The following is a 23,092-nucleotide window of genomic DNA, read 5'->3' on the forward strand; positions in this document are numbered from 1 at the left end:
CTGTCACTAAGGACGATTTAAATATCTCTGCTAGGGCCCCTGCGATTCATGCATTTGCTTCCCACAGGATCCAAGAGAACATCTTGTCAGGCCGTGGGGAATTATCCAGCCTAATTTTTCCTCAAAACAGCAAACACCTCCTCCTCTGTAATCTGTATAGGGTCTATGACCTCGCTGCTGCATTGCCTCTGTGTCCCTCTCCTGAGCAAATACAGTTAAGATCTCCATCACCTCTTTTGGTTCCACACATAGATTACCATTCTGATCTTCCAGAGAACCAATTTTCTACCTTGCAATCCCTTTGTTCTTAACATGCAGAATCCTTAGGATTCTCCTTCATCTGATCAGCTAGGGCAACTTTATGCCTTTTTTAAGCCTTCCTGATTTCCTTCTTACACGCACTCTTCCTTTTCTTATACTCCATAAGTAACTGATATACAACTCTTCTTTTTCTTAACCAGGGCTTCAAAGTCTCTTGAAAACCAAGGTTCCTTAAACCTCTTATCTTTACCTTTAATTCTGACAGGCATATACAAGCTTTGTACTCTCAAAAGTTCACTTTTGAAGGCCTCCCACTTACCAAGTACACCTTTGCCAGAAAACAGCCTCTCCCAATCCACACCTGCCAGATCCTTTCGGGCACCACCAAACTCAGTCCTTCTTCGATTTAGAATCTCAACCTGCTGACCAGTCCATTCTTTTTCCATATTTACTTCGTAAGTAATGGCATGACGATCACTAGATGCAAAGTGTTCCCCTACACAAACTCCTTTCACCTGCCCTATCTCATTCCCTAATAGGAGATCAAGTATTGCACACTTTCTCATTGTGACTTCTATGTACAGGTTAAGAAAACTTTCAAAACATTTGACAAACTCTTTTCCATTCAATCTTCTTACTGTATGGGAGTCCCAGTCAATACGTAGAAAATTAAAATCACTTACTATAGCAATCTTATGTTTGCTGCAACAGTCTGCGATCTTGCTGCAAATTTTTTCCTCAAAATCTTGCAGACTGTTGGGTGGTGTATAATATAGCTTCTTTAACATGGTCGTGCATTTTTTATTCGACAGTTCCACCCATAAAACCTCACAAGACGAGTTCTCTAGTCTGTCCTGATTGAAAAGTGCCATGGCATTTTCCCTAAATTGTAACGCCAGCCCTCCTCCTTTAGTCCATCCCTCTCTGTTGTATCTAAAACAGCAGAACCCCAGAACATTGAGCTGCCTGTCCTGTCCCTCCTGCAACCAAGTCTTGCCAAGGGCTACGATTCATAGAATCAATTCCTAAACATTTAAACTGCAGATACTTTAAAATAGATTTTAATTGTTGCCCAAGAACATTATTGAGAACAGATATTATTGAGGATTTCACACATACATCCAGCATATTATCTATCATCATATACCATATTAAATATAATCATCCAAAATTTCAATTATAGATCCAAGGATTGAATTGTTGAGTTCCATATCTTGATTACCTTTTTCTATTGTTCATAATTTATTTGAAATGATAAGTAGCAGAAGGATCATGGGAACTATATCACCATGATGATTAGGCTTTCTTATTATTCATTATCTTTGGTTGATTATCAGTGTTGCTAGTGGCACCTGATTGCTATTATGGGAAAAGCTTCAACATGGAGAAGGCAAATATATATTTGCTCAACAACCTTCACCTCTAGACTACCTCATTATGTTCTTCAAATTGCTTTTTTGGAGGAGAATTGGTCCATGAATATCCCTCTGAAAAGCTGGTATGTTAGCTCCCCGTCCTTCCCAAAGGACCTGAATTCCTGAGTGATATACCTCCGTATATGCATCCCTCTCTAAACACTTCTCTATGGTTCTTAAAGTTGTCAGATGGGACTGCCGATGCACAGATGCGGTGCAAGCTTCTATCTTTGTCTCTGATGGCTCAATTGCTGGATCTAGGACAAGCGTTATTTATCTAAAATGAGAAGACTACATCACTTATCACAATGCTGAGAGAAGCACATTCAAACCTGTATAAAGAGGTAGGGCAGTAAAAAGTGAAAATATAGATTAAATATCAGCACTTGAGCATTCTTAATTATTCTTTTCATAAACTGAAGACTATCATAGTGTCAGCAAACTGCATTCTCACCATAAGCATACCCATCCAATTAGCAGAGCCTGTGGGTGTAATAAGGTACTCTCCTGTCTGTCACTATAATATGCAATTCTGTAGGACTTTCTCTTGCAAGGGAAAGGTGTGCTAGTGAATGTATTGCAATCTATGTGCATGAATACACCAGGGCTGAATAGCTGTAAGTTTTTAAGAGATCTGAGATGTATGAGTAAGTACCAGAGCAGTGGTTGCTTTGTAAGCACTTTGGCACAGTTCTTGACTGATGGAATTGATAATTATTTTGCTTGCCTTTATCAAACATGCAAGGCCTTTAACTTTCTGTGACATTGAAACTTCAGGCATTTGTCTCTCTGACCATCTCCTCTACTTTGACCTTGGCAGCTTCTAACTCTAAGAGAACAAGGTTCTCTCTACATCTTTAGCCAGTTATTAGTAAAATAGGTGCTTACACATGCTTTTTTCTTTTCACTGGGTGTTCTCCAAGTTGTGCAATGACTTGTGCATAGTTAATATTAACGATCACCTCCCCTTCAAGGAGTTGCCAAACTGGCATTAATTAGGGCATGGAATAAGGCAGCTTAATTCCAGCACATGCATGGAGCTCCTGAACTAAGTTTTGATTAATGTACAATGATGGGGAAATTTTCAATACTGGATCCACTAGGTGCTCAAGCACTTGTCATGAAATTATAATGTTGGGATACCCCCAAAAGGGACCACCTTAACACATATTTTCAAGCATGGCTGAATTTCGCAGTCAATACTTTTAAAGCATAACACAGAAAAAAAAGTTCTGCTTTGTATCTTCAAACTTTGAAATTAGGATGAAGTGTAGAAGTTTATACATGGTATGTGTACAGTTAAACCACAGGCATTCCAAGTACATTCCTGATCCAGGCAAAGAATAATATTCACAAACGACACAAGGTGGTATGTGCACAATTTGTACTTGAGCATGTTTGAGTACAACTAAATCTCCTTGCCTTAGAAATTACTGAAATTCCTGCATGAATTAAGTCAGTGAACAATTAATAATAGGAATTGCAGGTGTTATAAAGGCAGCTAAAACAATACCTTTTGTTTTATTCTAAGTAACTTCAAGGAAAATAAATTTTCACTTTAAATTTTACTCATGAAATAATTATTTGCTTCTGTTAATGGATAATCACAACAAAGGAAGGGAAGGAGTGAGGGTGAAAAAAACAATTAAACTTTGAAGTGTGTCCTCAGGGTAACTTCATGACCAATCTGTGAACTTGTATAAACTACAGGAGAGTCTCAGCTTAAAAGAACAACGAGAACGTTTTAATACAATTTTGTTTTATTTTGATTTTAAAATACAAATTGATATTGTCCAAAATAAAAATGCCATCAGAATTGCTGAGCTATAATTGATTGTCAGATAATATTATTGACATTATTGTTAAATAGTCTGAATTACAGTTTCAGGTCTGGATCTCCTTGGAATGAAATGAATTGCTGACTCTAGGTTGAAAATGAAGGTAGGAAAGCTAAGGTAATTGAGCATTAACTCTTTTACCAAGAAACTTGGTGACACACAGAGATGATCACCTGATTTTGTACCTTCTGAACACATATTTCTAATAGGCTCATGATTTGCTCATATTACACAGTTGTACGATGTGAGATCAGCTATTTCAGCAATGGCACATAGTACCCAATTAATTTATCTTTGATTTTGATAGATTTAATTAACCAAAAGGCCCAACACAGGAAAAATGGATCAGGATATTGAACTCTGTTCCCCAATGTTGTTTTGCAGTCCATTATTTTAAATGTAATTTACTATAATTCAAATATTTAAGTTTGCTGAGAAAATAGTGCAGCTATTTTTCATCATTTAAATTGCAAAGCAAAATTTTTGCAGCATAGAAAATATCAGGATATTCTTTAACTACTTTATTGGAATAAATTGGCAGTGCAGTACACATAATCCTTGCGTATTTTTGAGAATAGTGACTTAGTTTTTTGGTAACTTTATCTTTGTCACTTGTCGAAGTGAACAACACTCAGAAGAAAAGCTATGGACAAAATGCAGAATATTAAAACACTTAAATATGATACTGCCTAAAACAACTGCCAGAAATTTATAGTTTAACCAGCAGCCAATTAAGTGCAAAATATATATAAAATGAAGTTTCATGACCATTTTGTATCAAGCTCTATTTGGAACGCATACTTTTGTACATTATGCTTCAGGAGGCAGAAGCTGGATGTCCGTCAATAGTTTTAAATTCCTTCCATCACAAAGAAGGCACTACAGTGCCTCTCAAACACAAGACATTCTGCAGATGCTGGAAATCTAGATTAACACATTCAAGATGCCCGTGGAACTCAGCAGATCAGGCAGCACCTTTGGAAAGGAAGAAACAGTTGAACCTTCAGCCCGAAACTCTTCATCAGGACTCTGTCTCACCCAAAACATCAATTGTTTATCCCTTTCAACAGACGCTGTATGACCTGCTGAGCTCCCCCAGCAGTTATCATGTGTTACTACAGCACGTCTACTTTCTTAGCAGTTTGCATAGATCTGATGAGTCATCTAAAACTTTCAAAAATGTCTGTAGATGCACAGTTGACAGTCAACCAATCTTGACTGGTTGCATCGTAGCTTGGTATGGAAGCACCAATGCTCAAGAATGGAAAAGTCTAAAAAGGTGATGGATACAGCCCAGTTCATCACACGCAAAGTCCTCCCCACCGTTTAGCATATTGAGCGCTGCCACAAGAAAGTAGCATCCATCATCAAGGACCCCCACTATCCAGGTCATGCTCTCTTATTGCTTCTACTATCAGGCAGGAGGTAAAGGAGCCTCAGCACCCACACCACTAAGTTCAGGTACAGGAATTGCCCTTCAATCATCAGGCTCCTGAACCAGCATGAAAAACTTCACTCACCTGAACTTGGATTCTGCAACCTACAGCCTCTATAACTCATGTTCTCAGTGTTGTTTATTTATTTTTGTACAATATATCTTCTTTTGCACATTGGCTATTTTTGGTCCCTCTTTATGTATAGTTTTTCATAATTCTATTGTACTTCTTTATTTTCCTTTAAATGCCCATAAGAAAATAAATCTCAAAGTGACATATACAAACTTTGATAATAAATTTTCTTTGAACTTTGAGTTTGGTTATGATAGAAGTACCCTCAATCCAGGCTAAGAGCATTATAATAACTACATTGTGAGCCTTTTAAATCAAACTGGCATACAATGCTCTTCAATGACTTTAAAACCTTTCTAACATATGGCTGCAGTTAACACTATAGTGCATCTTATTAATCAAGTGGACTCTATGTTAAGAAATGTGAGCGAGTAGCAATACCAATCTCAAACTATCACTTTTAAACAATATAATTTTGCATAAGTAATTTATAGTGGATTAGAAACCAGAGTAGGCAGCTGTATTTTATGTGTATCAACAAAATTACACCAAATTGAGATGAATGCCTATAAAGTAATTCCAATAGGTGGGGAAAAATAAGGATAATTAGTTCATATGGTTTTATAATAAATATGAATCAATTAAGAGGTGTCTAGGAAATTTATTTGATTTAAATTGCATTTGTGGAGGTGCATTCTTGGATTTGCTCTTTTTCAGACTTAAACTTGAGACACTTCACTGTCAGGAGCATACCAGGTTATATTGACTAGCTGGTGTGCTCTAAATAGACTGAACCTCCTTAGCTACTGGGGAACTGGAAACAAAATGGAAAGGAATTGACTCTCAGTAATCATCCTGGTTACTCTTTACTTCCGATATTTTTTCCTTCTCCTTTTGCTCTTCATCTGTAGCTTCAGCTGCTCTAATAATTGCAGAGCCCACAGGGTGAAATTTCACAGTCCATAACTGATTAAGGTAATTTTCAACATGCATATGGTTTATAATGAAGCATCGGACACTCTAGTCTGTTCCAGTTGAATTCAGGTGAAGGGCTGAGTTATGTTGTAGCCTGGCCCTTCTGCAGATTAAGCAATGTACCAAAAGATTCTTCAGGTATTCCAAAAATGCCCTGAAAATTTGAATCATGTGATTAGAATGAATGGTCACAAAGTTCCTGAACTGAATAGAAATCTGCATCTGTAGGAACTTGAGCTTTGCTGAATCCAACATCGGGTTTGCTCCAGATTCCATAATCAAATAATGTATTGAAGATTAAGTAGGCACAGATATCTGACAATGGAATTTAGATGCAATACTAAGATCATGCACCTTTTCAAAATCAAATATATTCCAACACCAAACATTTTCAAGGGTGAACAGTTATGGAAGAGTGAACTGATGAACGATGACTATGTTATAGGATCAATTTATAAATTTAGGAAGGGCTATTGACATTCACAGCACTTGGAAAAAACCTTAATAAAATATGTGCAACTTGTTAAATTTGTCCCCAACAAATCATATATGCAGGCAAAAATGGACTGATTTACTACACGAGTACATACGTAAAATGCAGCATTTCTTATTTAATTCAGTTAGATGAATCGATACCTTTCTCAGCATATGCATTACAAGTTAAACATTTTTAAAACTTGATATCTTACATTATCAGATTCAGGATTTCAACTGGAATAAAATGGTTAATTAATGCAATTAATTTAAAATTCCAAGAAGATTACAAGACCTTGTATCTGTAGCAGGAACGTTCAGGTTTGGGTTCATCTGATGACATATTGCCTGATTAAGGTGGTTGCCAGGGGCGACTGCTTGGCTTTGTAGAAGCCCTGTTCGCTGGACTGTCAGGGGACTGCTTGTAACCACTAGATTGTTGCTGGTGCCTTTCCCAATTGCTTTGCATTGTGGTCCGAACCCAGGATTCCCTGAAGTATAGACAAAATAAATGTTAGAATTATGTAGCAATTTCAACTAAAATTACAAATTATATCAAAACACTAATTTCACCAAAGGTTAGTCAACTGATTTAAGGTTTCTAAACTTGCTTCACCATATCGCAACAACAAGAGTGAGAATTTTGTCACACAGACCATGTTTAACTGCGATCCTGCATAGAATAGAAATTGCACAAAAATATTGAATGGAACTTGGTGCAAGGAGCAACGCAGCACAATCACATGTGTGGTTCAGCACAACCGGATAATAAAACTGAAAAAGCTTTGAAGCTGGTTGGGTCAAGAACTTTGAATAATATTGAAGAGCCTATTATTCATACTGCAAGGCAACCCTTGCTGTACTGTTTCCCTTGAAAATGGCAACAAAACTATGCACATTATTTCAAGTGCAAGATCAGCAGACAGATTCCCCCAGAAATGGCAATAGAGAATTGAAGTAGAGATGCATTCCCCTACAGGAATTTGTGAAGACTCACCAAAACCTCAACTACTTCAGGACTTCAGCATACAAGTGGAAATACCAAACCTGACATCACTTATGTGGAGAACTAGAAATGGTTTGACACATAACTGACTGAGTTTCTCAGGAATTTTCTTCATTCCAAATTTTATTTTGGCAACTTTTTCTTTTTCCCCATCATGATGGTGAAATGTGACCACTTGGAGCAGGTTTATTAATAAATGTAAAATTTAAAGAATTAAGGAAACAATTCAGAGATCATTAACTTTGCTACAATCTGAATATGTCAGCTGAGCATCTTCCAATTCTTCCATCTCATTTCGTGTTTTCAAGTAATCATTATAAATCTCATAAAAGAAAAATTGAAATTCTGGCCTTAGCTCAAACTAAACACGTTGGCAGTTTGATTGGTTTTTAAAGGAGAAGAATGCATGGTGAGATCCATTGGCATAAAACTTCTCAGTTAAAGTTAAACTATTGATTAGCATGTTATTTCCATTACTAGATTGCGAAAAAGCATGAATTTGTTTAGAATTGGAGACTTTGTTTTGGCTAGAAAAGCTGCTTTGTACATTGAACACGAGTAAGGATTGCATGTTGGAAGAATGAATTATAAGAGCACAATTGCAATGGTAGACACAAGAAGGAGAGAGCAGATGGAATACTCCTATCAGTCCAATGTAAAGTTGGATTCTTTCAATGAGATTTTGAGTGGAACTTCGACCCATTCTCCAAAAGCTCCCAAAAAGGTCTTCGGGTCAAGTGGCCTGTAAAATGTAATAAGCCCATAACCTACTCACTTCCAGTGGTTGAGAGAGGTGGGGACAAGCGAGTTAGTTATTTTTACATTCCAATGAGACAATGCACCTTATAATTAACCACAAGTTTAAATGAAATCTTGTCCTGTCACGTTTCTAGTCTCAAGCACCATGTCAGCTAAAGAAAAATGAAAACTGCTGGAATTTCTCCTTCCATTTGATAGCTTCATTTTACTTGCTTCATTCCTTATTATGACACTTCTCCACAATCACACATTTAATCTTTCCAACAACCATTCTGAACTTTATGCAGTCCCATGCCCATAGTAGTGATTCCTAGTTATTGATATTGCTATTATGTCACTGAGTCACCTGAGACCTTCCTCCCTTCTGTTCGCTTCCTAATCTCAATGATCTTTACAAATGATGTCCAATGAGTCTTTCAAGTCAAATTGGTTGGAGCCAGGAAACTGAGACACAAGAAGAAGACCAGCCTTAAATCTGACATAATCTGAGGAAAAAAAACCTAATAAATGATATTTTTTCATGTTACATGAATTTTATTGAAACCTGATGAAAGAAGAATTTGCATATAACTTGATTCAATTTCTCTCTGCCATGCTATAATCATAAATAATATTCAGTGATATGCACTAAAATGCAACTATAGGCATTTGTAAAATATAATTCAGCAGAGAATTGCTAAGATATAAAGCAAAAATATTCCCACAAGGCTGTGTAAGATATAAAAACATACCAAATTACGACAGATCCATAAGACATAGCAACCGAATTAGGCCATTTGTTCCATTGGGTATGCTCTGCAATTCCATCATGGCTGATTTATTTTTCCTCTCAACCCCATTCTCCTGCCCTCTCCCATAACATCTGATGCCCTTCCTAATGAAGAACATATCAAACTCTACTTTAAGTATACAAAAAGACATGTCCTCCACAGCCATCTGTGAAATGAGTTCCACAGATTTACCATCCTCTGGCTAAAGAAATTCCTCCACATCTCTGTTCTAAAGGGACATCCTTCTGTTCTGAAGAGGTGCCCTCTAGTCCTAGACTCTCCCACTATTGGAGACATCTTTTCTATGTCCACTCTATCTAGACCATTCAATATTCAGTAGATTTCAATGTGATCCCATCTCACTTATCTAAACTCCAGCAAGCACAGGCCCAAAGCCATCAAATGCTCCCTATGTGTTAATCTTTCATTCCCTAGATCATTCTCATAAGCCATGATTTGGACCCTCTCCAATGGAAGCACATCCTTTCCTAGATATGGGGCCCAAATTACCTGTCAGGAAAACACTAAACAGTTCATCCAGCTTTCTTTACAAAATGATATACTGAACTTCATATAGCCATATAACAATTACAGCATGGAAACAGGCCATCTCAACCCTTCGTCTGTGCTGAACGCTTACTCTCACCTAGTCCCACCTACTTGCACTCAGCCCATAACTCTCCATTCCTTTCCTGTCCATATACCTATCCAATTTTTTTTAAATGACAAAATTGAATCTGCCTCTACCACTTCTACTGGAAGCTCATTCCACACAGCTACCACTCTCTGAATAAAGAAGTTCCCCCTCATGTTACCCCTAAACCATTGCCCCTTAACTCTCAACTCAAGTTCATGAGTACTTCTTATCTCACTCCTCCACTGTCCCATTCAGTGTTACTGTCATGTAATCTCAAATAAATAGAATCTATGGTAACAGATCTCACAATGTATTAATAATAACACAACTTGCTTTTACTAGTTATAATTGCTTGTCAATTATAATAAGATTAACCTATATACTGGCAAAGCTGACTTTGTTTCTAGAGTATGATAGTAAACTAGATTGATTTATAGGCACAATTAATTAGGACACATCAGGCCAGTACATTTTGCCCCAATTAGCTGAAGTTTCATGGAAATAGTTAAAAGGTATAAAAAAGACAAACTTCTGTCTAACTGAGTAACAAATTTTGCTATTGAATGAAATACAAAACCAATTAGAGCACTACCAATACTACTACAGTACCATAAAACTGTGTATTAGTTCCTTTTAATTATTGACGGAGGAATTCATTCAGTGTACGCTGTTGTGTTCTTTTGATTGACTGTAAATGAACAAAATCAGTGCAGACTCCTAGTGCAGATAATGGACTGCCTTCATAGAATGCTTTTGACAATTGCATTCTCATTTTCATTGTAACTTTCGCTGCCTTCAAATTCTTTGTAATGCCTAACTTGGAGTAGTGAAGTCATTTCATTTTCATTTTCAGCTGTTTCTGCCATCTCCAGGCTTGAATGTTTGAAACTGTAGTGAGCAAAGCAGTTTTGTATTGTCCTACTGCTTATTTCTCACCAACTATCAGTGACAATAATCACTGCTTTTGAACACAAACACACGCAATGGGCACTACTTAAAAACTGTTCGCTCTAAACAAAGTGCAGTGTCTAACAGCCACACAGACACAAACAACTCATAGTAGTTGGAATCTGTTTGGCAACAGTCTCCTCTCTCAATTCTGCAGCAGTGTGTCCCAAATAAACAAAGGGTACCTCAGCTATTTTCTCGATTAATTTTTGTACTTGAAGAGTTGTTCCCAAATAAGTGGCTGACCCAGTTAACAAAAATCCACTGTAATTATTGGGGTCCTAGATCTTAATCTACTGAGTTTACATAGATGCAGTCTTGATTAAAATATTCCCTAAAGATATCAATATAATAATTAAATATCTTTAATGATTATTTTTGCCTTGGTATATAAGGAGGTGAGGTACTCATTGTATGACAATTGTCATTTAAGCAGCTCTTTTAGTATTTATATGGCTGGTTCAATTTAGTTTCCAGCCAATGGTGACCTCCCAAGATATTGAAGACTAAGATCTGAGTGATGGTAATGCTAATGCAAGGTTAGACGTTAGATTCTCTCTTCTTGGAGAAGGTCGTTGTTGGGCACTATTATGGCATGAATGTTAATTGTTAATTATAAACCTAAGACTGAATGTTGTTTCACACTATTACATGCAGACATGGTCTGCTTCAAATACTGAGGACTAATGAATGTAATTGACCCTTGGTGATAATTAAGGTACATCCCAATGACCAAGAGGATTGTGACCATCCTTATAATGGAAGGGTGGTCACTGTTCTTGAAAATCTCCACTCTGAGGCTGAAATGATCGAATTCCGACTTCACAACCATCTTCATCTGTAGGATAGAGGGCTGACTCCAACTATTTGCAGTAGTTCCCCATTAATGCCCATTGAATTCAGATATATCAATATGCTTTGACACCACACTCATTCATATGTTGCTTTCATCTAAGGTGGATATTCCCTCATTTTATATACTTATTCTTTTCTTGTGATTTATTCAATAGATGTGAACATTGCTGGCAATGCTGATGTTTATTGTTCTTTTTATTAATAGCCTCTGAATGGAGGAACCAGTTAAGAAACAACTGCATTGCAGTGTCTGGAGCTGAATACAGGCCAAACTGCGCAAGAAGGCATATGAAATGAACAACATGTGTACTTATTGAAATGCTGTGGTTGTGTTCCAACTTTACCATGACCAGCTTTTTATTTCCAGATTTCTCCTCCTTGCCCATTATGCCGCTGGCGTTTAGGGCAGCAATGGAAGTCCTCCATCTCTGGAGGTGTTCAGGGCTTCCTTCATCATGTCATTAGCTTCCTCTTGGTTTTTACTCCTGTCAGTCATGCAATTCCCAGGAGGAGACTCAAGGATACCCTTACACTCAGATGCAGAAGAGTTCTTCATTGCTGTTTCCGTAGCAATTTTTTTTTTACCAGTCAGGGTTGTTAGTCCTGAGCCAAACCCACAAACCTGGAGGACTGGTGGAACACTTTTAGTTTGGCCTCTACCCTTTGACCTGTTTGGCATAGATGACCAAGAGCCAAAACATCAAGGCCTGACTCCAGCCAACTTAGCTCTCTGGGTCATTGAGGCAATCAAGTCCAAACCCAATGACAAGGCTGTGGTCCTCCTGGAGGATTTTCAGATTTATATTTATTTAATTACCAGAACTTATATTTTTCAGCTGCAATTTTATAAGTTAAACTCCTTTCACTAGATCAGTTGTCCAGAACTCTTGTTTTTTTTTGTCCATAGCACTAAATCTGTTATGGTCTCAGTGGTACATGTTTGGAAGAAAGCAGAAAGTCACTTTCATCAGGAAGCAGAAGTCAAGCAGAATACATTACATAGAGCATAGAACAGTACAGCATAGTACAAGCCCTTCAGCCCACAATGTTGTGCTGACTCTTCAACCTACTCCAAGTTAGATCTCCATTTTTCTTTCATTCATGTGCCCATCTAAGTGTACCTTATATGTCCCTAATGTATCATCCTCTACCACCACCTCAGAAATGCATTCCACGCACCTATCCCTCTTGGTGTAAAAAAACTTGTCTCTGACATCCTCTCTATACTTTCCTCCCAACACTTTAAAGTTATGCCTCTTGTATTAGCCATTTCTGCCCTGAGAAATAGTCTCAGAAATATCCATTCAATCTATGCCTCTAATTATCTTGTCCATCTCTATCAAGTCACCTCTCATCCTTCTTTGTTCCAAAGACTAAAACCTTACTTCGCTCAACCTATCCTCATAGAAATACTTTCTAATCCAGGCAACGTTCTGCTAAATCTGCTCTGCATCCTCTAAAGTTTCCACATTTTCCTATGATGAGGTGATCAGAATTGAACACAATATTCTGAATGTGGTCTAAATGGAGTTTTATAGAGCTGCAACTTTACCTCGTGGCTTCTGAACTCAATTCCCCAACTAACAAAGGCCAACACACCATACACCATCTTAACCACCCTTTTAACAAATGCTACAACTTTGAGGGAACTATTGACATGAATCCCAAGATCTCTCTGTTCTTCCACATTGGCAAGACATCTGAGATGTTTTTCATTAAACCTTGTACTCTGCCTTCAAGTTTAACCTTGCAAAGTGAATCATTTCACACTTCTCCAGATTGAACTCCACCTGCCACTTCTCAACTTAGGTCTACAAACTTCAAAGTTCAAAGTAAATTTAATATCAATGTAAATGTATGTCACATATACAATCCTGAGATCTGTTTTCTTTTGGGCATTCACAGTAAATATCTGAAACACAATAGCATCATGAAAAACTGCACCTTAGTAAGACGGACAACAACCAATGTGCAAAGCCAACAAACTGCAAATACAAAATGATAAAAAAATGTGATAGCAATAAATATCAAGAAAATGAGTTGTAGAGTCATTGACAATGGGAACATTTCAATGATGGGGCAAGTGAAGTTGAATTAAGTTATCCTCCCTGGTTCAAGAGCCCAATTGTTGAGGTGTAATAATTGCTCCTGAACCTGGTGGTGTAGCTCCTGAGGCTCCTGTACCTCCTTCCTGAAGGCAGTAGTGGGAAGAGAGCATGACCTGGGTGGTGTGGGTCCTTGATGATGGGTGCTGTTGTCCTATGACAGTGCTCCGTGTAGATGTGCTCAGTGGTGGGGAGGACTTTACCAGTGATGGACTGGACTGTATCCACTACTTTTTTTGTAGGCTTTTCCATTCAAGGGCATGGGTGTTTCCATACCAGGCCATGACACAACCAATCAATATACTCTCCACTGCAAATCTATAGAAATTTGTCAAAGTTTTAGATTACATTCCGAATCATCACAAACTTCTGAGATGTAGAGGTTCTGTCATGCTTTCTTTGTGATGGTCCTTATGGTCATCTGAAATAATAACACCAAGGAATTTAAAGTTGCTGACCCTCCTCACCTCTGATCCCCTGATGAAGACTGGCTCATGAACCTCTGGATTCCTTCTCCTGAAGTCAATAATCTGCTCCTTGATCTTGCTGACATTGAGTGAGAGGCAGCTGTTGTGATACCAATCAGCCAGATTTTCAATTTCACAGAACTGATTCGTCACCACCTTTGATTTGGCCAATGACTAGTGCTGTCAGCAAACTTAAATATGTCATTGGAGCTGTGCTTGTCCTCACAAGTCATAGGAATAAAATGAGTAGAGCAGGGGGTGAAGCACACAACCTTGTGGTGCACTTGTACTGATGGAGATTGTGGAGGAGATGCCGTTGCCAATTCAAACTGACTGGGTTCTGCAAGTGAGGAAATCAAGGATCCACTTGCTGAAGGAAGTATTGAGGCCTAGGTATTGAAACTTATTGATTACTTGTTATTGAATGCCGAGCTGTAATCAATGAAGAGCATCCTGATGTATGCATCTTCGCTGTTCAGATGTTCCAGGGTTGAGTGTAGAACCAATGAAATAGCATCTACTGTTGATCTGTTGTACCAGTAGGTGAACTGGAGCAGATCCAAGGTGCTTCTCAGGCAGGATTTGAAATGCTTCATCACCAACCTCTCAAAGCACTTCATCACAGTGGATGTAAGTGCTACAGGATGGCAGTCATTCAGGCAGGTAACCATGTTCTTCTTAGGCACTGCTATAATTGAAGCCTCCTTGAAGCAGATGGGTACCTGACTGCCAAATAGTGAGGTTAAACATCTCAGTGAACACTCCAGCCAGATCAGCACAGGTTTTTAGTATTGGGCAAGGTGCCCCACCTGGACCAGATGCTTTCTGTGGGTTCACCTTCCTGAAGGATGCTCTCATGTCAACCTCAGAGACTGAAATCACAGGGTCACTGGGGGCTGCAGGAGGTCATGAAGATGCTCCACGTTTTGATGATTAAACAAGCATAAAAGGCATTGAGTTCATCTGGAAGTGAAACCTTGTTGTCACCTATGTTGCTTTGTTTCACTTTGTAGGAGGTGATAGCATCTTGCCTGCTTAACATTGGCTTTTGGCCATATGGAAACTGGGGTCACGATCATGGCGGAGAACGGTTGGTAAGTAGAACGGTTGATACTTAGTGATTAGATGTTCCAAGTCAAGGGAACAAGACCATGACAAGGCTTCTTCATCTGCGCACCACAAGGAGTTTATCATGAAGCACCGATCCCTACCTTTTGCCTTCTCTGAATCAGCAGTCCTGCTTCATCCTGTGTATTGAACAGCCCTCAGGTCTTACTGACACATCCAGTAAGACTGAGGTCAGCCAAGTCTCTGTGAAACACATATGTAGCAATTCCTCATTTCCGTCTGATGCAACAATCTTGCCCTGAAGTTCTCAATCTTGTTCTCCAATGATTGTGTATTTGCTAGCAAGATACTAGGTAGAGAAAGTTCCGTGCCCCAGTGTTTTCAGTCTAGATTACAGTCCTCCCCTCCTCCTTCTCTTTTGACCATGGCAATGTACCTTCATCCACTTAAAGGTTCCACACCAGCATGCTAGAGACTTAAGTCCGCCAAGTTCTTCAAAAGATTGTGAAATTACTAGTTTGATAAGATGGTTCAAAAGTACATTACTTAAAGGGAAATTACAGGCTTCAGATTACAGCAAGAGTTCAGAAGAAGTATATTTAGAGGTTTTGTAAGCTGCCCACAATATGTCCCCATGTTTCACCAGTGCCAACTTGCATGTTTCAAAGTCCCGTTATGATGTATGACAATTTTCTACACTATCCACAACACCCCTGACCGTCATGCCATCTAACACACCCTTCCACTTCTTCATCCATGTCATTTATAAAAATCACAAAGAGCAAGATCCCAGAACAGAGCCCTCCAGAAGCTCACTGGTACTGATCTCCAGACAGAATATGGTCCATCTACTACCACCCTTTGCCTTCTGTGGGCCAGCCAAATCTGAATAAATGCAGTCAAGTTTCCTGGACCCCATGTCTCCTGATTTTCTGACCATGGGAATTCTTGTCAAATACCTCACTAAAATCAATGTACACTACATCCACTGCTCAGCCTTCACCGGTTTGTTTCGTCACTTCCACAGAGAATTAAATCAGGCTCCTGAGGCATTATCTGCCCTCACAAAGCCATGTTAGCTCTCCCTAATCAGACTATGCTTCCACAAATGTTCTAAATCTTGTCTCTAGGAATCCTTTTCAATAGTTCGCCCACCATTGAGATAAGATTCACTGGTCTATAACTGCCAGGGTTTCCCTATTTGAACAAAGCAATAACATTTGCACAAAGGAATAACATTTCCCAAAAAATGTATTTTTGTATCAGAGTACAGAACATGAACAACCAGCGACCCAAAAGCTAATTAATGCAAATGCTGGAAATATGAAATAAAAGAAAAAAATGTTATAAATACTAGCAGGTCAAAAATTACCCAAGGAGAGATAAAATTAATGTTTCAGAGCAGTGACCAGAGGAAAACACATTTATTTTCATAAAAGAAAACTTTAGGAATATAGCAGGTCAATCTGCTCTCTTAACTTGCTCTGTCAATCAATTCAACACTTGCTTATCCTGACCTGTCTGTTTATACCTACTTTTTTCTCATCAGTTATTATATAACAAAAAGAACTACCCATCTTGATATAAACTTAACCATTGTCCCAACACCAACTGCTGTTTGTGGAAGTGTTCCAATTTGATGCAACTCTCTACAATTGAAGTGTTTGGTCCTGGAAATCTTGAATAATTTCTATTTCATCATCTTAGTAAGTGAATTGTTGTTGCCCAACATATCCTGTGGGACTTCGCTCATGACATCCTGCCAATATGATTGCTTGCCTATTGTCCTTACTCTCTATTTCCTGACGCTTTGCCAATTTCCTAGCCAGTGTGATAAATTTCCTCCAGTTCCCTGAGCTTCAGTTTGAGCCAATGGTCTCTTGATATTGACTTTATCAAATGCCTCCTGGCAATCCAAACAAAAGAATTAATAGACAGCCTTTTGTCCACAGCTTGATAACTTAAAAAAATTCAATCAGATTTCTCAGGCATGATCTACTCTTTACAATTTTGTCCTGGTTATCTTTAATCAACTCATAATTTTAAGGCATTCAGTCACTCTGGCTTTAGTTTAATTGTATTTTATATTTCCATGTCTTACTTTGTAACCTAAGAGGCCATTCAACACATCAATAGAAGTCTATGCTAGCTCTCAGAATATTCCCATCAATTCCTTTCTCCCATTAATTTCCTTGTAACCAATTCTTTCTTACATGTCCCACAACTCCTCCAAGTTCTCATGGTAGCCCTTCCACTAGAGGAAATTTACTGAAGCTAATTAACTAACGTGTCTTTGGTACGTGGGAGAAAATGGAAGCCCCTGGACGAAATCTGCACCGAAATGGGGAAAAGGTGCAAATCCTACATCAATGATATAATCACAGACAAATCTAGATGCCTATGTCATCCAGTAATAATTTTTATAATTTAATACAAAAATATTAAATTAAGTTTCAGAATAATTAAAAATGCTTCTAAGAATGAAAATAATGGGCTGGATCTTGCAGAATGATGTTAGTATTTCTTCACACGAGTGCCTGAATGTTTGTTTCCTGCATCAATATGAAGTCAGAGATACCACTAGTGGCTTTTCATTGGCAATTTGCCAATTATCAAAGTTCTTTCAGATATTTTATGTGCAAGGTTGGTTCTAGCTATTTTCCTTGATGCGACATAATTAAGGATCATGGTGGCTTGGGAATTCAAACCGACAAGTAAAGGTCCACAAAACTTTATATGTGGCATGCAAGTCAGGAGTCAGTGTAGCTGGCTCCAATGCAAAGGTATAAATAAGGTAGTGCTTCCTGCACCCACGATCAAACAGGTATTTTGCCCATATAATATCTTATTCTCAGCCAATTATCACATAATGAATAAGGCCAGTGATGTTGTGGGGGTGGAACTGGACTCTCTGATGGTGGTGTCTGAAAAGAGGATGCTGTCCAAGTTGCATGCCATCTTGGACAATGTCTTCCATCCCATCCACTCCATAATGTACTTGAATGTCAGACACCCTGAACCAATAGGCTGGGCTTGGACTTATTTCCAATTGGAATAATTTACTTATTATTATTTAATTATTTATGTTTTTATATTTCTATATTTCTACACTATTCTTGGTTGGTGCGACTGTAACGAAACCCAATTTCCCACGGGATCACTAAAGTATGTCTGTCTGTCTGTTTTGGAAAGTGTGTCACATGGTTCAATGTGCAAAATTATGGGCCTCATGATGGTGAAATAAGAAATGGATAGAGCCAATCTAGCATGCATAACCCAAAGAGGGTGCAGCTCAGTTGGAAAAAGAGCATTTATATTTCTGCTCTTTCCTCTGCCTATTGTGCAGCTGCAAAATTGGCCTCACTGTACTGATAATTTCAGGTGTCTTTAATTTATCAAATCTAACAATTACTGTGTAAATGAAGATAAGGCATTTTAATCACATAAGTGGCTCATAGCAAGTGTTTCAGGCTTGTTACTTGCTTCTTCTCTGGCTTATCTGAGGAACACAGAAGGTCAGGCAGCAACTACAGAGAAAAATGGACTGCTGCATTTTGGGTAGAGACACTTCATCAGGACTGGAAATAAAGTGCAGAAGCAAAGAAAGAGCCAATAGTTTTTGTATCTGTGTTGGGCTGTTTTTAAGATATTTCCTCCTTTGAAAAGATAAGAGGCTGGCATCCCACGAGCTCTGTTGTGAACAAACTTAAATATGTTGTGTAGAAGCCTGAGCTCTCACAAACTAAACTTTGGCCATCTTCAGTCACAAGATTAATCAATGTACTTTTAAAAAGGTCACAAACTGGTTAAGATTAATGATGAATGAAATGTTAACATTTTTCATTTGAAAAATGCAATGGAGAAAAATCATTTGTTGACTCCACTATTTTTGAATGACATAACCTTGAAGATAAAAACTTGGTATAAAATGACAACAGGGAATAGAGATTATTCAACTCTTTGGTACAAAGTGGCTGCACAAATATGTGCCTCTAATTCCTTTTTGGAACCTTTAGAAGAAATTGTTTAATTTATTTCCCAGATGGTTTAAAATCATTTTATTAATGTACAAAACCAGAAAAAAAGATAAAATTCCAAAAAAAAAAGAAATATTATGGAGGTTTAAAGTAAAGAAAGTGGAAAGAAGATTGAAAATGTAAGATGTTATGATTTTATAGGATCCATATGTTCTGTCCATTATAACATTTGTTACCATAAGTGATTAGTATGTCGTATCCCACAATCTATGCTTATTATGGTCTAATTGATAAGTGAAGTCTTTTATATGTTAAACCATTATATTGTATTGTTTACCAATAAAGAAAGCAAAAATAATTAAAATGGATATATCTCCCATTTTATTTCTAAACTAAAGTGTGGTGGCAATTAATTTTAAAATGTCCTTTCATAAATTTAATGGAATTTGCCAATGAAATTTTCTTCTCTAAGTTTTAAAGTCCAGCTGTTGATTTAATGTCTCTGGGTTCTTATTTCAGCCAGTAAACAGCATGATGATGTCATAACAGCTTGGCATTTTCAGTAGATTATTGTTTCCAGAAAGGTTAGAAAATAACATCCCAATGATCAACTTTGGAGCATGATTCCAGTTTAAAGATTTTTTTTCTGATTCCTGGAATCTGGGGCAACATTAATGGAACCAAAGGTTTATTATGTGTGATTACGACTACTATCTATAAAAATCCTGCTAGTCATTCTGTGTAAAGCAATATTAACTATGGAAAATGATATTTAAACTGTTGATTTTTTGAACTTGCTGATTAAAGACATAAAACTATTATTCCAGCAAATCACTTTAATTCCATGATTAAGAGTGATTCTATCAATGAGAGTCCATTAATAAAGCCTTGATGTTATTTCTTAGACACTTTTTTGTGTCTAATATACCGGCTTGCAAATTATTCCAAACAAAGACAGTCTTCACAGATTAAGAGTCTTCATGAAAAAGAGAAAATCTGCAGAAGCTGGAAATCCAAACAACGCTCACAAAATGCTGGAGACACTCAGCAGGCTAGGCAGCATCTATGGAAAAGAGTACAGTCAATATTTCATCACCTGGAAAGTTGATTGGTGAAAGAGATAAAGGGCTGGAGAAGAGGGAGTCAGATAGGGCAGGACAGAAGGCCATGGAAGAAAGAAAAGGGGGGGGGAAGGAGAACCAGAGGGAGGCAATGGGATGTGTATTTTATATTAATACTTCATCTCCGGGCCTACTTTATTTAATTTTTGTTTTCAACTGGTAAGCAGGAGTGGCCACTGGTTTGAGTCACTTTCCTCCCACAGGCCACTGGATTGAGTCACTGCCCTTGGAGGGGCTACTGGTTTGAATTGTTGCCCTCGGAGAGGCTGCCGGTTCATGTCACTTCCCTTGTAGAGGGCACTGGTTTGAGTTGCTTCCCTTGGAGGGGCCGCTGGGTCTCGATGCTCTTGGAGATGTTATCGAAATACTGAGATTTATGGATCGGACTGTAGTTCATATTTGCTTCTTTCAGTTCTATGGTTCTTTTTCCATGTTCTCGCCCATTCTTTCTTGTTGCTGATTGGTGGGCTGGGGGTTTGTGTGATCTGTTAGCTTCTGTCCAAAGAAGAGATTGGGGTTTGCAATTTTCAGTTTCTTTTTCTTTTCGAGAGGGTTGGTGGGGGGGGGGCGATTTGATGTCTTTCTTTCAACTACTTCTATGGTTTTCCATATTTTATGGCTATCTAGAGAAGACAAATCTCCGAGTTGTATTCTGCTTACATGGTTTGATAATAAAATGAACCTTGGAACCTCAAAATTTCATGTACTATAGTGAGAAAGTGTGGTGGGGCAGAATATTATTCCAAATGCAAACCTGAAATAACTTGCATGGTTACATTGTTTTAATATCTTTTGATAGAATACATTAAATCACACTGACAATTAATCAAAAAGCTGAGATGTTAAGAAGAGAATGAAGGTGGGAGGAGGCCAGGATGGGTTTTTGACCCTACTGTCACATCAGTTAAAGCTTGACAGCTCTTGAAGCAGAACCAGGAATCAAGAAAGCATGAGGATCTGACCAAAAGTAGGAAGACAACAGTGTTTAGTTGCAATTTGCCTATCACCTCAATAGATCTACAGTGGATGCATTCTCACTGGCTCTCCATTTGGCTTTGAATCACCTGAACAATAGCAATACCTACTTCAAGCTGCTGTTTGTAGACTACAGCTCAACGTACAACACAATTATACATTCAGTTCTAGTCAAGAAACTTCAAAACCTGGGCCTCTGTACCTCCCTCTGCAACTGGATCCTTGACTTCCTGAAGACCACAGTCTGTGCAGATCAGAAATAACATCACCTCCTCACTGACAATCCTGACGCACCTCAAGTATGCGTGCTTAGCGCAATGTACTACTCTCTCTACACCCACAATTGTATAGCTAGACATAGTTCAAATACCATCTATAGATTTGCCAATGACGACTATTTTTGGCAGAATTTCAGATGGTGAAGAAGAGGCATACAGGAGCGAGATAGATCAGCTAGTCGAGTGGTGTTGCAGCAACAACCCTGTCTCAATGTCAGTAAGAACAAAGAATTGACTGGGATTTCAGGAAGGAGAAGTCAGGAGATCAGAAGTGGAAAGGGTGAGCAGCTTCAAGTTCCTGGGTATTAATGTCTCTGTGTATCTCTCCTGGGCTCAACATATTGATGAAATTACAAAGAAGACACATTCTTGAGAACAATTTGTATATCACCAAAGGCACTCACAAATTTTGACAGGTGTACTATGGAGAGTATTGCAACAGGTTGCATCACTGTCTGATATGGGGAGGCCACTGCACAGAATCAGAACTAGCTGCAGAAAGGACACCTTCAAAAGGTGATGCCTCAAAAAGGCAATATCCATCATTAGGATCCCCATCACCCAGGACATTGCTCTTCTCATTGCTATCATCAAGGAAGAGGTACAGCAGCCTGAAGACACACACACTCAATGTCTTAGGAACAGCTTCTGCCTGTCCACCATCAGATTTCTGAACGAACAATGAACCCATGAACACTACCTCAGATTTTTTCCTCTCTTTTTGCATTACTCATTTAATATTCATACGTGTGTGTGTGTGTGTGTGTGTGTGTGTGTGTGTGTGTGTGTGTATATATATATATATGTACCTTCTTGTAAGTTGTTATTTGTATTATATATTACAATGTACTGCTGCCACAAAACAACAAATTTCATGACATATGCCGGCGATATTAAACCTGATTCTGTTTCTGATTCAACTGCTGATTCTCAGTATGTATCAAATATCCTTCTAATATTTGAGATATCCCACAAACGTACCACGGACAGTCAAGATAATACATGAGGAGGAGGAGAGTGGTACGACACAGAAGAAGGCAGAAAAGCAACTATGTGTGATGTACCTAATATGTCCTGACGAAGGGTCTCAGCCCGAAACGTCGACAGTGCTTCTCCTTATAGATGTTGCCTGGCCTGCTGTATTCCACCAGCATTTTGTGTGTGTTGTTTGAATTTCCAGCATCTGCAGATCTCCTCATGTTTGCTAATATGTGCCTAATTGTTCTCTTGATTAGTTTGGGCACAAAATAAGTATTGTGTGGGATAATGGTGTTGCTTGATAGTCAAGAAGCATCAATTTTTATTTATATCTATTCTGATAAAGCCTTGCAGCTGCATAGTAGGGATACGATAGCAAACCCCTTGGTTCTAGCATTTTATTTCTTCTATTATCCAGCAGAACTCAAAGGCATAAGTTATATGAAAAATAAACTGGCCAAAGAAAATGATCCTCAGCTCCAAAATAAGCCAGTAGTGATAGAAAATGACTTACCATTTCTGCCTTCCCTGAGTACAGGAGTGCCATTGATTCCAAAAGAAAGGAGAGATGTTAGAATTCTCATGAATGAATTGTGGCAGCTTTCTGAACTTTAGCTACTGATACCAAAGGTAAATGCTATTTAGACTTTAAGTGAATTTTCAGAGAAAGTTGTGAT

The 23,092-nt window shown here is 38.2% G+C and overlaps 1 protein-coding gene across 2 annotated transcripts in view; it reads right to left on the bottom strand.

The window, feature by feature from the left end:
* glis3 (GLIS family zinc finger 3) overlaps window positions 1-23,092 on the bottom strand; it is a 490,617-nt gene that overhangs the window by 340,040 nt on the left and 127,485 nt on the right. For both annotated transcript variants that reach the window (XM_073072436.1, XM_073072441.1), the window contains exon 3: window positions 6,767-6,962. In XM_073072436.1, coding sequence (XP_072928537.1) covers window positions 6,767-6,962 — 196 coding nt within the window. The remainder of the gene's footprint in view (window positions 1-6,766; window positions 6,963-23,092) is intronic.

The sequence above is a fragment of the Hemitrygon akajei genome, chromosome 2 (assembly GCF_048418815.1).
Source record: "Hemitrygon akajei chromosome 2, sHemAka1.3, whole genome shotgun sequence".
NCBI lineage: Eukaryota > Metazoa > Chordata > Chondrichthyes > Myliobatiformes > Dasyatidae > Hemitrygon > Hemitrygon akajei.